Source organism: Chiloscyllium plagiosum, chromosome 10 (genome assembly GCF_004010195.1).
Source record: "Chiloscyllium plagiosum isolate BGI_BamShark_2017 chromosome 10, ASM401019v2, whole genome shotgun sequence".
NCBI classification, from domain to species: Eukaryota; Metazoa; Chordata; class Chondrichthyes; order Orectolobiformes; family Hemiscylliidae; genus Chiloscyllium; species Chiloscyllium plagiosum.
The window spans coordinates 50,514,482-50,531,342 of NC_057719.1; the positions used below are offsets into that span (position 1 = coordinate 50,514,482).

The 16,861-nt window shown below is 39.7% G+C and overlaps 1 protein-coding gene across 9 annotated transcripts in view; it reads left to right on the forward strand.

The window, feature by feature from the left end:
* kiaa0586 (KIAA0586 ortholog) overlaps window positions 1-16,861 on the forward strand; it is a 515,789-nt gene that overhangs the window by 54,384 nt on the left and 444,544 nt on the right. For all 9 annotated transcript variants that reach the window (XR_006312780.1, XM_043697759.1, XM_043697766.1 and 6 more), the window contains exons 7-8: window positions 7,804-8,005; window positions 14,341-14,517. Coding sequence is in view for 8 of the 9 variants with exons in the window: in XM_043697759.1 (XP_043553694.1) it covers window positions 7,804-8,005; window positions 14,341-14,517 (379 nt within the window). In the remaining variant the exon portion in view is untranslated. The remainder of the gene's footprint in view (window positions 1-7,803; window positions 8,006-14,340; window positions 14,518-16,861) is intronic.

Here is a 16,861-nt window from a genome sequence, read left to right on the forward strand (position 1 = left end):
AGTCTGGAAAAAAACCCCTCTTTCACCACCCTCTGTCTTCTACCTTTTGAGCCAGTTCTGTATCCAAATGGTGGGTTCTCCCTGTATTCTTGAGATCTAACCTTGCTAACCACTCTCCTATGGGGAACCTTGTCGAACGTCCTACTGAAGTCCATATAGGTCACATCTACCTCTCTGCCCTCATCAATCCTGTTTGTTACTTCTTCAAAAAACTGAATCAAGTTTGTGAGACATTATTTTCCACGCACAAAGCCATGTTGACTATCCGTAATCAGTCCTTGCCTTTCCAAATGCATGTACATCCTGTCCCTCAGGATTCCCTCCAACAACTTGCCCACCACCGAGGTCAGGCTCAATGGTCTATACTTCTCTGGCTTGTCCTTACCACCCTTCTTAAACAGTAGCACTACGTTATTCAACCTCCAGTTTTCCGGCACCTCACCTGTGACTATAGATGATACAAATATCTCAGTAAAAGTCCCAGCAATCACTTCCCTAGCTTCCCACAAAGGTCCAGCGTACACCTGATTAGGTCTTGGGGATTTAATCACTTTTATGTGTTAAAAACATCTAGCACTTCCTCCTCTGTAATATGTACATTTTTTCAAGATGTCACCATCTATTTCCCTACATTCTATACCTGCCATGTCCTTTTCCCCAGACTATGGAAAAGTCTGTTAAAGTGGGTGATATCATTTCCGGTTCTTTGTCTCAGAGGTTGGTAAATGGGGTTCAAACCGATGTTTATCGATGGAGTTTTTGTTTGAATGCCATTCCTCTAGGAATTCCCGTGCGTGTTTCTGTTTTCCTGTCCTTGGATGGATGTGTTGTCTCCGTCAAAGTGGTTCCTTCCTCGTCTGTATGTAAGAATACCAGTGATAGTTAGTCATGTCTTTTGGTGGCTCGTTTTCTGCCTGTCAGTCCAATGTCCACTATCACTAGTATCCATGCATACAGACTAAGCAGGACAACACATCCATCCTAGGACAGGCTAACCAGAGACACGCACAGGAATTCCTAGAGGTCTGGCTTTCCATCAATGAACACATCAATTTGGACCCCATTTACCAACCTCTGAAAAAAAGAACCGCACTTTAACAGACCAAGACAGACAAATAGTAAGCGGGAAAGAACACCAGCGCTTAACTGGAGGCTCAATGATGATGTTACCTAGTATGGTGACAAAACATTTGAAAAGAAACCTTCCATCGCAGTGAGCAAACTTACAACCTGATCCACAAATCTTCTCAAAAATCACAAACACATTCAGTAGTGTTTACCATTGCTGAATCCTCACTGTCAACATACTTGGGGTTATCATCGACCAGAAACTCATATAAATACCAGGTCGACAACAGCAACTCAGTGGTTAGGAATACCACAGTGAATAGCTCCCATCTAACTCCCCAGAGTCTTTCAAGCACAAGTCAATATTGTGCTGAAATACTCCCCACCTGCCTGGATTGGTATAGCTCCAACAACACTCAAGAAGCTTGACACCGTCCAGGACAAAGCCTGCTTGATTGGTACCATGTTGTATATTTTGTTTAAACCCGAAGCAGTAAGTACAGTACATATTCACCGGAAAGACACTGGACTTGAATAAGGCAGAAGCTTGCTTTCAGAGAGCACTTTCTGTGAGTGAAATTTCCCAAGTTTCTTTGCATCCTACGTGTATAAAGTGTATAGCCATTGTGGTAGAAAATACAGCAGTCTATTTATGCAAGACAAGGCAATAGCAGTGCAATAATAACCAGGTTATTTGGTTTTCTAATTAATATTGGTTGAGTGATAAGTACTATCCAGGACTTTGCAGAGCAAAACCCCTGCTGTTCTGAATGGTGCCATAGGATCTTTAATACAAACTTGTTAAAAGGAGCCTTGCTTTAAGATCTCATCTAAAAACTGCAGCATTCCCTCAGTGCCCTACTGGATGTCAGTTTAATTTTTGTGCTCACATCTGTGAAGCGAGTAATGGAATAGGTTTGAGGATTGCATGCTGTATTCTCCTGTAATCTGATTTAACAGCTTGAACACCATCAGGATGGGCCACTGGGAGGTAAAATCGTCATTTTGAGCACTATTCCAACTCCTGACATAACTGCCGTTATTTTGGTGCTTTCACATGGTTTGGAAAGGCATCCAAGTGTTGTAGGCAGGAACCTGCATGGAATGTATTAACCCAAGGCGAGAAAGGCCATAAGATGTAGGAGCAGCTGTAGGCCATTCAGCCCACAGAGTTTAGGGTATGGGTTTGCTTGCTGAGCTGTAGGTTTGATATCCAGACGTTTCATTACCTGGCTAGGTAACATCATCAGTGGCGACCTCCAAGTGAAGCAAAGCTGTTGTCTCCTGCTTTCTATTTATATGTTTGTCCTGGATGGGGTTCCTGGGGTTTGTGGTGATGTCATTTCCTGTTCATTTTCTGAGGGGTTGATAGATGGCATCTAGATCTATGTGTTTGTTTATGGAGTTGTGGTTGGAGTGCCAGGCCTCTAGGAATTCTCTGACATGTCTTTGCTTAGCCAGGATAGATGTGTTGTCCCAGTCGAAAAGGTGGTTTTTTTCCTCAGTGTGTAGGGCTACGAGGGAAAGAGGGTCGTGTCTTTTTGTGGCTAGCTGGTGTTTGTGTATCCTGGTGGCTAACTTTCTTCCTGTTTGTCCAACAGTGTTTGTGGCAGTCCTTGCATGGAATTTTGTAGATGACGTTGGTTTTGTCCATGGTTGTACTGGGTCTTTAAGTTTGTTAGCTTTTGTTTGAGAGTGTTGGTGGGTTTGTGTGCTACTAGGATTCAGAGGGGTCTTGCTAGTCTGGCTGTCACTTCTGAAACTTCTTTGATGTGTGGTAAGGTGGTTAGGGTTTCTGGCCGTGTTTGGTCTGCTTGTCGTGGTTTGTTCTTGAGGAATCTGCGCACTGTGTTATTTGAGTATCCGTTCTTCTTGAATACGTTGTATAGGTGGTTCTCCTCTGTTTTCCGAAGTTAGCTACAAACCTTGCAAAAACCTATGGGCGCAACACGCTACAACTTGCCCGAAGATGGGAAAGGAATGCCATCCGAGAGAGTTCCACCCGCGAACAACTGTACTTCCTGCGTGAATGTTTAAGAAACAAGGTACTGCCAAAATGTCTCCAATATAAGCAGGAAGAAAGTTAGCCACCAGGATACACGAACACCAGCTAGCCACAAAAAGACACGACCCTCTCTCCCTCGTAGCTCTACATACAGATGAAAAAATCCACCATTTCGACTGGGACAACACATCTATCCTGGGACAGGCTAAGCAAAGACATGTCAGAGAATTCCTAGAGGCCTGGCACTCCAACCACAACGTCATAAACAAACGCATAGATCTAGATGCCATCTATCAACCCCTCAGAAAACGAACAGGAAATGACATCACCACAAACCCCAGGAACCCCATCCAGGAGAAAGTATAAATAGAAAGCAGGAGACAACAGCTTCGCTTCACTTGGAGATCGCCACTGATGATGTTACCTAGCCAGGTAATGAAACGTCTGGATATCAAACCTACAGCTCAGCGAGCAAACCTACACCCTAAACCTCAACCTGAGCTCAAACCTCCACAGAGTTTGCTCTGCCGTTCAGTGAGATCAAATTCTCAACTTGACTTTCATACCTTTACCCTGTAACCCTAGATTGCCTTAATAATTAAAAATCTGTCTATCTTAGCCTTGAATATACCTAACGATACAGCATTGACAGCCTCTGTGGTAAAGAATTCCACAGATTCTATACACTCAGAGTAGAAATTGCTCTTCATCGTTGCCTTAAGTATACAACCCCTTAATTTGAGATATTGCCTCTCGTCAGAAACTCTCCCATAAGGGGGAATGACATACCGACATCTATCCAGTGAAATCCCAGAAGAATCTTGTACATTTCAATCAAGCTGCTTCATTCTTCTGTACTCCAGCAAGTACGGGCCCAATCTACTCAACCTCTCCTCATAAAATCCCTCCATATCTTGGACCAGCCTTCTCTGGACTGACTGATGCATGTATATCTTTGCTTTGAACTAAAACTGTTCATAGTATTTCAGCCCTAGTCTGACTAGTACAATCACGATGGCATAGTCTCAGAATAAAAAGGTGTCAATTTAAGATTGAGATGAGGTGGAATTCTTCTCTGAGTGCTGTAAGGCTTTGGAATGGGCTATAGAGTTCCTGTGTATATTTAAGGCTGAGATGTATTCTTGATCAGCTGGGGAATTGAGGGTTATGGGGCAAAGGTAGTGAAGTGGATGTGAGGAATGTCACATCAATCATGATTCTATTGAATGGCAGAGCAGGCTTGAGGGGCTATTCCAGTTTCCATTTCTTATGGCCCTTGGTCTTACCTATATTTTTAGAAAAACGTCCTGACTCTTTTATTCCATTCTCTTGAAATAAAGACCATCATTCCATTGCCTTCCTTATTATCTGCTAACCTGGGGTGCTGGCTCTTTGTGATCCATGAGTAAGGACTCAAATTCTTCTGTTCTGTAGCTTTCTGCAGTCTTTTCCATTTCACTAATATTCAACTTTTCTACCCTTCATGCCAAAGTGCAACTGTTTCCAGAATCTTAAGGATTCCTGTCATAACCAGTGTATCCACTATCTCTTTAGCTGCTGCTTTTAATATCTTAGGATACATCCCATTAAGTCCAGGGGACTTATTGGTCTTTAGCCTCATTACTTTCTCATGTAATGTTTCTCTCATGGTAGTCACAGTATTTATTTCCTCTTCTCTGCAATTTTGGAATGGTGTTAGCGTCTACAGTGAAGACTGATACAACATATTTATTTAACTTCTCTGCCATTTCCTGGTTCTCCATTATTATTTTCACAACTTTTTTCTCTAAGGGACTGATGTTCACATTGGCTTTTCTCTTGCTTTCCATGTATCTTAAAGAAACTTGTGCTATATGTCTTGTTATTACTTGCGAGTTTACCCTCAATGTTAATCTTGTTGCTTTTTCTTTGTTTGTTTTTAAAACTTTCCCAATCCTGGCTTGCATTAGTCTTTACCATATTGCATGTTTTCTTTCAATCTGATGTTATCTGTAACTTTCCTGGTTAGCTGTGGGTGGCTTATACCTTTGCTAGAAATCCTCCTTCCTTATTGGAGCATGCCTTTGTTGTGAGCCAGTCACTATTTTGTTAAATGTCAGCCATAGCTCCTCAATAGTCTTTGCTGCTAAACCTCTTCCCCAGTCCACTTCAGCTAGCTTACTCTCATTACTTTGTAATTAGCCTTGTTTAAACTTAGCGTAGCTGTTTTCAATCTAAATTCTTTGCTCTCCAACTGTATAGCTACTGTTGAGGGGCCTATAGACTACTACTACCATTGTCTTTATCTTTGTTTTATTTTTTAGCTCCATCTGTGTAGATTTTAAAAATTCTAATTCAAGATCTTCTCATTACAGTGTCTGTGTAAGAACTATAAAATCATACCCATCAACCTGTATTTGTGTAATTAATTCATCGATTTTTATCTTTCCGAATATTATGCAGAGAAACATAGAACGTAGAAACAGGAATAGACCACTTGGTCCTTTGAACCTGCTCCATCATTCAACACGACCATGGCTGATCATCCAACTCAGTCATTCTATTCCTGTTTTCTCCCCATGACCTTTGATCCCTTTCGTCTAACAACTATGTCTTAGCAAAAGCAGAAGTTGCTGGAAAAGCTCAGCAAGTCTGGCAGCATCTGTGGAGGGAGATCAGAGTTATCGTTTGGGACCAAGTGACCTTTCCTCAGAACTATTATTTATACTTTAGGAATGTAACATTGTGTTTGGAAATTCAAATGTACTTTTAGTGTTGCGTTTTGATCTTGTTGATTTTTCACAGAAACAGGCAATCAGCTTGGGAGCAGCTTTGAGGTAGGCAGAAAAATCTGTAAAGCAATTAGAAGCTATACCAGAGGGCTATGAGAAATTAACTGTTTCTGATTTGGAGTCATGAAGCAAAAATACACTGAGGTATTAGATTAGATTACTTACAGTGTGGAAACAGGCATTTCGGCCCAACAAGTCCACACCGACCCACCAAGTGCATCCACCTAGACCCATTCCCCTACATTTACCCCTTACCTAACACTACGGGCAATTTAGCATGGCCAATTCACCTAACCTGCACATTTTTGGACTGTGGGAGGAAATCGGAGCACCCGGAGGAAACCCACGGCAGACACGGGGAGAATGTGCAAACTCCACACAGTCAGTCGCCTGAGGTGGGAAGTGAACCTGGGTCTCTGGCGCTGTGAGGCAGCAGTGCTGCCCACTCTGCCACCATGCCGCCCATCGTGCATGTTCTTGAACTGGGGAGTCCACAAGCATAAAATGGTTTTGAGGGTTTGTCCTGCAAAATGCTGGAGAAACTCCCAAGAATAATGAGAACACTAGGGAGAGTCAAAGTGAAATCCTGAGTGCTGTGGCAGATCTTGGTTTAGTCCTAGGTACACTCAGAATACTGTAAAACATAGGAGAACTCTAGGATGAGGAAGTGCTGTTGCTGATGAAAATTGGCACGGAATCATAGTGCTTGTTCAGAAAGCTGGTGTCATCATATGAGTAAAATGGCCTCTTCTGCATCATAGTAATTCTGGGAGATCTCCTTTTGACCCTTTTGTCATTAGTAACTCTGTGCGTGTATGTATAGCAGCATTGAATCTACAAGAGGCAGCACCTTGTGCCATTTTTATCTACAAACCAGTGTGCTATCAGAGAGCTGACGTGAAAAGCCCAAATGCATCTCCAAGCCTGAAATGGTCGTGAATACCCTTGAATGCAGAGAGTGAGCCTTTCTTCACAGAGAGGTGCGGGATCATCATTGATTTCATGCTGTCACTCAGTGAGTGAGTGTAAGTGTGACATGATGTGTGCAAGCCAGGCCCAAGCACAATACCAGCATACTATATTTAGCCTTAATGTTGTCCACATTAAGGTTCGATGCCTGGCTGCAGGCCTGAAAGCTGATCTGTAATGTTGGAGTCTATCCGTGGAGTAGGAGTCAGTTGCTTGTGAGAGATTAGAAATGTTTGGCTGTTAGAATGTATTTCAACCTTGGCATGTTTGAAGACACTCTCTCTCTCATCTCTCATATGGGTGTAGTTTAACCGGGTCCACTAGCAAAAAAATGGCACTGGAACAGATAATTTCAGGGGGTAAATGTGCATATATTTACAGAAGTGCAAGGTTATTGACAGTTTGTTACCTGTCCCATTTGAATGGCCTCTGCTTCATTTCTTCCTCTCCCTCCCCCATGACTTCGAAAGCTGGGCTGCAGGAGCAGCTCAGTAGTTAGCCTTGTTGGTCTGGGAAAACTCGGGCATTGGCCCCTCAGTCCATGCCTTTATGTACTATGTCGTGTGGTCATTCAAGCATAATTAAGTGGTGCTGTTGCATGATAACATGAATGTGGCTTGACTGTCTTGAGTCATGCCACCAGAAATCTGTTCAGATATTATTGTGCAAGAAAGAGTGCAAGTTTAGCAAACTTTAGTGTGTGTTGAATGTTTGCTGAATAGATCAGTGGTTTCATTCCTCCTTTTGGAAATCCAGGTCAGTAAATTGTTCACCTGAGAAATTATATTAATTGCTTCATTATTCAAAACTGCATTGACCTCGCCAGAATTAATGTTCTAAGGTGCCTTAAGCTGACATTTTATGTATATAGAATTGCCTGAACACTCCTTCACACTTACTTGCATTTCTTAATATAATTATAATTATGCCATGTGATTAAGTATTATTGTACAGTGACCATAACAGGTTCTTTTTACTTTTGTCATTTAGTCGAGAATATTGACTTCAGCATTCACAATGAGCAACATCCATTCTGTTGATGCGGCTCCAACACATTCTGACAATATGACACAGAGTTCAGCAGCACATTGTACTCAGTATTTGAATCAAGGCCTCCAACAGTTGCCAAGCAACAGTATCCATTACGTTTCTCATGGAGATGTGCCGTCTGACTCCTCTGCAGCACTACTGGGTGAGAAGCACGAACAGTTTTGTGTGAAATGGAGAAATATTTCCTTTGTCTGTTATAATACTATAGGAAAACAACGGATCTTCAGTGTCATTAAAATTTAACTCTGCTTATTATGGCATAATAATATGTGAAAACAGAGTTACAGGAGTTGAGATCATTTTATTAACATTAAATCTGATGTTACAATTGTGTTTTTGCAATTTGGGTTTTGTTTAAAAATCTAATATTTGATATGGCATACTGTGTTATTTGGAGTTTAAAAACCAACTAAAAATTTGAGACCTTTCTTGAACACTTGCATTGATCCAATCTTTCAATGTGTAAATTGGAAGCAAAATTATGGGTTCATCTTCGAATATTGTACTATTTCTACTACTAAAGGTCTCTTGTTTAATATTGTGAAGCAGACTCTGGGTTCTACAGCAGTAAAAACAAGTTTTCAGCATTATCATATTCACATGCACAATAATTTGTGCAGTTTCAATCTCTGTGGTTTTGATCATTAGGATTGCGAATGTCATAGAAATCATAGAAACCCCTGCAGTGTGGAAGCAGGACATTCAACCTATCAAGTCCATACCAACCCTCCACACAGCATCCCAACCAGATGTATCCACTTACTATATCCCTGTAACCCTGCATTTCCCGTGGCTAATCCACCTAACCTGCACATCCCTGGACGATATGGGCAATTTAATACAGGCAAACCACATAACCTGCATCCATGGACTGTGGGGGGGTGGGGGGACCAGAGCACCCATGAGGAGAATGTGCAACCTCCACACAGCTACCCAAGGGTGGAAACCAGTCCTGGTCCTTGGTGCTGTGAAGCAGCTGTACCAATCACTGAGCCACCATGGCACCCTGTAAATGCATTGATTTGATGAAGTCACCAGTGTTTTGAAAAATTCTTAGAAATTACTTCAATGTTTTTATTCAGAATTATGGCATGCTTTAATAATGCTTTAAAAATCACTGCCTTCACTGCAGCATAATGAATTTACTTTTCACCACCCTGGCTGTTTAGCATATTCAAGTCAAACTGATTCAGAGATGCACATGAGATGGAACATTTATGTCCTTTTTTTGCCAGGCAAAATAGCGTATCAGTTATGAAGGAGAAGACCCAATTTTGGCAGGAAATATGCTTCCTGATAGCAGAGTAGTTCTGGATCAGATTTAATTACTCCTTATACAAATCTATACGTTGGTCATTTCCCCTCTTGGTGCAAAGTAGACTCATTTCAATTAAATGGACTGAAAGTAATGGGAAAGATTTTTGTGCTGGAACAATTATTTATTGAAAGCAATAACCATAAAATAAATAATGTTTGTGAAATTCACGCTTTTTAAAAACACAAATCTAACTAGTTGTATGTAGTATCCAAGGCTTTAATTATAATAACATAGCGTACAAATGCAAGGAAATTAGGCTCCCTTTGTACAAGACCTTCCCTGGACTATTGTGCATAGTTCTGGCCACAATACTTCAGGAAGGATGTGAATACATTGGAGAGCGTGTCGAACAATTTATAAGGGTCGTTCGATTGATGACAAAATTAGTTATGAAGATCGGAGAAGCTGTTTTTCTTAGGAGATGTCTAAGAAGAGATTTGACAGAAGTTTTCAAAATCATGGATAGTGTAAATGGAGAGAAACTGATAACACTCAAAAAGATCAAGAACAAGAGGGCACAGATTTGCAAAAGAAGCAAGTGCAATATAAGAAGAAACCTTCTCATTCATCGGATAGTTAGGATCTGGAATGCAATGTCGAGAACTGTGATGGAGCAGATTCAATCAAGGCATTCAGAAAGGCATTTGATTGTCTCTATTCAAATAACAATGTGCAAGGGTACAGGGAAAAGGCAGGAGACTGGCACCAAGTCATAATGGTCATTCAGAGAGCCAGTACAGGTGCAATGGGCCAAACAAGGGCCTTTTGCATTTTAACAATTCTGTGATTCTCTGGTAGTTCTAAATAATTTGAAGCATTAAAATGATCATGTTGGTCACACGCATTATCATAATCAATGATTTGTGTTTTTGGCAAGCAAGGCGCAGAATTAAAAATATGAATCCAAAGCACAAGCAAAGATCTCAAACTGTGAAATATAAACTGAATTTCACTTTGTAACAGTGGCCCTGATCACAATATTTAATAATATTATTAGTTTATTCTAAACTCGAAATAATCCAATATTCACTTTGAAAATCGTTTGAATTTCAGATTTAATTGTGACATGAGCACAGTTCATCTAACAAACCATGAACCCAATTAGATAAAAAAATTATAGGCCAGTATCTGTTTTAAGATGCATGCTGTTAATTCTTGTTGTATTATATATAGCTTAATTATATCTTTTTTTATTCGTTCATGTGATGTGAGTGCTGAGTGAGCAATTATTGACTATTCCTAGTTGCCCTTGAGAAGGTGTTGATGAGCTGCCTCCTTGAACTGCTGCAGTCCGTTTGATTTTAGATCGACTCCCAATGCTGTAAAGGATGAATACAGGATTTTTGCCTCAGTGACAATAAAAGAATGGCGACATACCTCCATGTCAGTGACTTGGAGGGAACTTGCAGATGATAGTGTTCCCATGAATCTGCTGCCCTTGTCCTGTTAGATGGTATTGGTCGTGAGTTTGGCTGTCGACAGAGCCTTTGAATTTCTACAAAATGTGCATTTAGATGGCACACATCGTACACTGCTGCTACTGAATTTTGGTGGTGAAGGAAGTGAATTTCTTTTTTTTTGTGTGGCTGTGGTGCCAAAAAATGTAGGCCGATTTGTGTTGAGTAATGTCAAGCTTCCTGAGTGCTTTTGGAGCTGCACTGATCCAGGCAAGTGGAGAATATTCTGTCTAAGACTTGAGCCTTGTAGATGCTGGATAGATTTTGAGAAATAGGAGATGAGTTATTTGTTGCAGGGTTCTTAACTTGGATTTGCTTTGGTAGCGATAGTATTTATGTGACTAGGTTAGGCTGTTTCAGTTTCTGGTTAATGGTAACCCCAGAATGTTGCTAGTAAGACATTCAGTGAAGCAATGTGATTGAATGTCAAGTGGCGATGCTTAGATTCTCTCTTTTTGGAAGGAATCTTGTTATTACCTGTTTTTTGTTTGGCACAAATATTTCTCAATATTTGTCAGCCCAAGCATGGGCATGAGCTGCCACAATATTTGAGGAGTTGTGAATGGTGCTGAAAATCGTGCAATCATCAACAAACATTCCCAGTTCTGATCTTATGAGAGAGGGAAGGCATTGAAGCAACTGAAGATAGTTGGGTTTAGGATACGACCCTGCAGAACTCCTGCAGTGATATTATGAGCTGAGCTGATTGACCTCCAGTAAATGTAGCAACCTTCCTTTGTGCTGGGTTTGATTTGAATTAGTGAATTGCATGTGTGATCTGGTACTTTTTCTGAATTCATGATGCCTGGTAAGTGTGGCTCTAAGTCACTTTTGGACAAATCAACAAAACTGGCCTGAGCATTGCTTGTGACTTCAAGAATGGGCAAGGAGATTGGATAGAATTCTGTTAGAGGGGCATTCCAGTCAGAAAATTCATATTGGAGAATTCCAGTCCAGCTCCAGTCTCAGCTCTTCACTGGTTTTATGTAACCAAGGGAATCTCGGTTAGTTTCTGCCGATGTGAAGTAAACCTCTGTTTAAAGCTTGTTTAAAGAGAAGTGATTGGAGTCTTTATTGTTCTGTGTTTCAAAGTGTACAGACAAGCCTGTGTTTCATTGGATAAATTATTCAGTGTTTCTGCATGTCTTCTGCATCTAAAACAATTTGGCTCAAAATAGTACCTGGGTTAAAGGGATAGTGGGGAATAGCAGGAACAGGCTATTGATTTGAATGGTAGATAATCAAAATGAATGGAAGAGCAGATTCTAAGGGCCAAATAGCCTACACCTGTTTCTATTTTACTAAGTTTCTCTGCTTCTAAAAGCCTGAGCAATCAGTCTGGTGACCACTTTCAAAGAGATGAGAATTATATATAGATGGTTTCATCCAAGAGCCAGTGTATGGACCATAGTTCATAAAGTCCTACAGCTGTAAACATAATAATTCACTCTTATCAGACCTCTGTTTCTTTTCTGAGAAGATATTTAATCTCTCCCACTCCTGTTCTTTTTCATGATTCTGCATCCAATTCACTTTTCATATTTACAATTGAATCAGTTTCTGCTGTCCATTTAGGCAGTGTGTTTGAGATCATAATTAATTATATTATTTATTTTTATAAAATAATCTCCTTTCTCTTCTCTCTTATTTTTCCAGTTGTTATAAATTTATATATGATTACTGATAAAGCTATCAGTTTAAACACTTAAGTTAAGTCACTACCATTACTGCGCCTCAAGAATTGTATTGAGATTAATCACAGATTGAATTTTACTTAAAATTATTTATAACAGATCATCTAATTGCTCTAGAGGTAAAGGAGAAAATAATGCCCAAATTAAGTAATGATTTATATATAAACCTGTGTGTGTGATGCCCCAAATAGATATTTTATCCTTGTTCAGAGGTACTGGTAGTGGATCGTAATTGAATAATCCACTTTAGTTTTACTGAGATACATGATTTTGAGTATTACCCACTTCGAGTCACAGAGATGTACAGCATGGAAACAGACCCTTTGGTCCAAATCGTCCATGCCGACCAGATATCCCAACCTAATCTCGTCCCATCTGCCAGCACCCGGCCCATATCCCTCCAAATCCTTTCTATTCATACCCATCAAGATGCCTTTTAAATGTTGTAATTGTACCAGCCTCCACCACATCCTCTGGCAGCGCATTTCATACATGCACCACCCTCTGTGTGAAAAAGTTGCCCCATAGGTCTCTTTTATACCTTTCCCCTCTCACCCTAAACCTATGCTCTCTAGTTCTAGATTCTCTCACCCCAGGGAAAAGACCTTGTGTATTTACCCTATCCATGCCCCTCATGATTTTATAAACCTCGAAATGGTCACCCCTCAGCCTCCAATACATCAGGGAAATCAACCCTAGCCTATTTAACCTTTCCCTATAGCTCAAATCCTCCAACTCTGGCAACATCCTTGTAAATCTTCTCTGAACGCTTTCAAGTTTCACAATATCCTTCTGATAGGAAGGAGACCAGAATTGTACGCATTCTTCCAACAGTGGCCTAACTAATGTCCTGTACAGCCGCAACATGACCTCCCAACTCCTGTACTCAATACTCTGACCAATAAAGGAAAGCATACCTTCTTCACTGTCATACCTACCTGTGACTCCACTTTCAAGGAGCTATGAACCTGCACTCCAAGGTCTCTTTGTTCAGCAAAACTCCTTAGGACCTTACCATTAAGTGTATAAGTCCTGCTAAGATTTGCTTTCCCAAAATGCAGCACCTCACATGTATCTAAATTAAACTCCATCTGCCACTCCTCAACCCTTGGCCCATCTGATCAAGATCCCGTTGTATTCTGAGGTAATCTTGTTTGCTGTCCACGACACCTCCAATTTTGGTGTCATCTGTAAACTTATTAACTATTCCTCTTATGCTCACGTCCAAATCATTTATATGAATGATGAAAAGTAGTGGACCCAGCACTGAACCTTGTGGCACTCCACTGGTCACAGGCCTCCAGTCTGAACTCTTGAGAAGAAAGATGGATTGTTTAAAAATGAAATATCCCAGATCCCACATTGCTCTTGTTACAATCTTAAACATGCATAGGTTAGAGAACTGAGTGATACCCTCTATTATAAATGGATGTGAAAAAGTATGACTAAAATATAGTTCCCATAGTTTTTCTTTCGATATTTCTCTTCTGATTTTTGCCATGATTTACTTTCTATTTCTTTTCTTAGTTTCACCTTTGCTTTTCTGAAAGTGTTGACAAATGCAGAAATGCAAATCTCTTGACACTCCCTTTGGCAACTTCCTCAAGCAGGATTCTTGATGTTTGGGCATTAATACTAAGAATGAACATAATACTTGATACCTAAGATAGGATAACTCATTTCTATCTTCACTGAACATTTGTCAATGTTTATTTTCCATCAGCGATCAGGCACAGAAATCTTGAGATTTTCCTTTCTTGTCCTAGGTGCATTGAAGCTAACCATGGAGCAAGCAATTGCAACTTGGTACTGTATGTCTCCAGTTACAAAATGTCTTTATTAATTCAATCATGAATATATTTCTATCTCATATCAAGAAATAAACAACCCTATAAGAAAGTGGAACTTCCAATACAGAGGAAATTTGTTAAATTTGAACATGAATGCCTGTAAAACAATTTAAGTCAAAACTGAATATTTTGTCCTCAAGTACTGAATTTAATTTCAGCTTGTCGAAGTCGTCCTTTTACAAACGGATTTGACATGGGAGGTTCTCTGCAGACTCCTGCTCCTCGTCAGTTTGCTCCTGTGCCAATGTCGAAGGATGTTCAAGTTCAGCAAAAGAGGACGAAGTCTGCCATTCAGAAGGCCAAAGTGGATGCAGTGATTTCTGCAGATAGACCAGGTATGGCAAAGAAAATAGTAATAGTTCCTGCTGAGTAAGTTACAAAAGTACATTTCATTTGATACCACCCAATGCCATTTGATACTTCTCGATATGTAAAGTGATTATACCTTTGGTTAGCTTTGGCATTGTCAGAGGGGCAGAATGATGATGCTTGGGACTGACTGCATTGCAGTATAGAACAATTTCAGTTACCGAACAAGACAGGTAGGGAGTATTTTGTTCGGATAACTGAGAGTTTGGGATAATGGATAGCGTTTTTAACGGGACCTTGAGATCTTATTCGGATAATTGGAAATTTGGATAATTGATGTTTGGATAATTGAGGTTATATATACAGCAATGTTTATATAAAGCAATGTATTTTTTCTATTTTAAGTTGCATAATAACAGTTAATTTGTCATACGAAATATCACTTCAGCCCTCCACTTAGACAATGTGAGGATCTCATTTCTAATGTTGAAGGTACAATTGATTAAGCTGGAACAGATTCAGTTCAGTTCAGGGTTGTTATCAAGGAAGTGCTGAGCAGAAACCATGAGCAAGGTGAAATCTTTGAATATTTTTGGGAAACCTATGAAGCTGTAAAAGAGAGAGGGGGAGCTTTTAACTTTGAATCATAATGAAATATCCAGGACAAACTGTGTATTTTTCAAAAGTTTGGGAACTCATATGTTTTATTTTTAATCCATATCTGTGCTTTGCATTATCTATATGTTATGGGGAATAAATACCTTCTGCTGTTTTGTTGATTTTGTTTTGAAAGCAGTAAAGTTTAACAAAATTTATTTTCATCAGTGAGTATTTTAGGAGCCTAGAGAAAGACTATTCAGCGCTCTGAGCCTATGTCAGCCCTTGAAAGAGAGATCAGTTAGCTCTCTTTAGCTGTACATTTTTCTTTCTCAAGTATTTAACTGGTTTCATTTTGAAAATGACTCATTAGTCTGATTTCTCAATTACATTCTGTACCATAATAATCTACTGTATCTTTTTAAAAGAAAATTCTCTTGCTATTTTGTTGTTTACCTAAGTGGCAGTTGAAGTCTTTTACTGCTAGCTCTCGTAACAAATTCTGAAACAGTTAAGGATTTCTAGTATGCACCCAGCTGAATTTTACTGTCAAAATATATACAACTTGGAGACCTTAGCACTGCTTGTGATAAGCTAATGTAAAAACTCCAATCAATGCTGTTGTTGCTAGATAATTTAATATTAGTAAATTGATTACCATATTTATCGCAAGTTTTATGAAATCTTTACAACTGATTAATTTAAATTCTTATCTCTGTATTTCTGTGGAAACTATGAAGCGTGTGGCTTGATTATGGAATATTCCTTTACATTACTATTGAAGGTTGCAATTTTAATAAAGGGAGATGTAAAGGAAGCTGAAAGAGATGGCAAAGTTTGGAAGATTTTCTGTGTTGAAGAAAGATTATCATGTAACTTGTCGGAACTGACAAATGAATAAAAATGTATTGTAAGTCGCTGACTGTTTACATAATGTCAGATGACTTCCTGTAAAGTGGACAAGCAAAGTTTTTCTTAACAAAGATTTATATCTTTAAATAATTGGTAAGTTTGGTTTTGATGGGGTCTGTGTGCTGAAGTTTGCTCAGCAATAACCTCTAAACTGAAGAACTGAAATACTTTATCTTTAGTACACACCTAGGTGTGGCAGCTAAAGCAACAACTCCCCCCCCCCCCCCCCCCCCCTTCCACCCCTCTCCAAAATCTTACAGCAGGATAAGCTGTGGAGATCTCTCCCAGTGAAGTAGCTTCTCAGGATTCCAGAACTTTCCTGCTACCAGTAGCTTTAACCTCCTATTAATCTTTGAAAGGCCTGATGAAATGTCAATTTTCCTGCTCCTTGGATGCTGCCTGACCTGCTGTGCTTTTCCAGCACCACTCTAATCTTGACTCTGATCTCCAGCATCTGCAGTCCTCACTTTCGCCTGCTACTTCCAGTTGACTCTTGTTAAAACTGAAGACTGATCTCAAGCTTTTGTATCAATTGTCTGGCTATCAGAATTGTGATCTTGACAAAAGGATTTTGACTGGACCTTTAGAAGTACTTTAAGTTCAAATACTTGGCCCATTGGGGTTTTTAATTAACCCAAAATTGTCCTGTTTTTTACAACCCATATCTATTTGGAGCTGCATTATCTTGTCTGTTGTGTGAGTATGTATGTTTGATATTATGACGATATAGTATTTCTCTGAATAGTAGCATATTTGTTGACCAGTTTTGTCTCAAGTTTAAAGAATTACTTTACTTAATTTGATTTATTTATTGTCACATATATCTTGTTGCAAAATACATTGAAAACTGTAGTGTAGTGT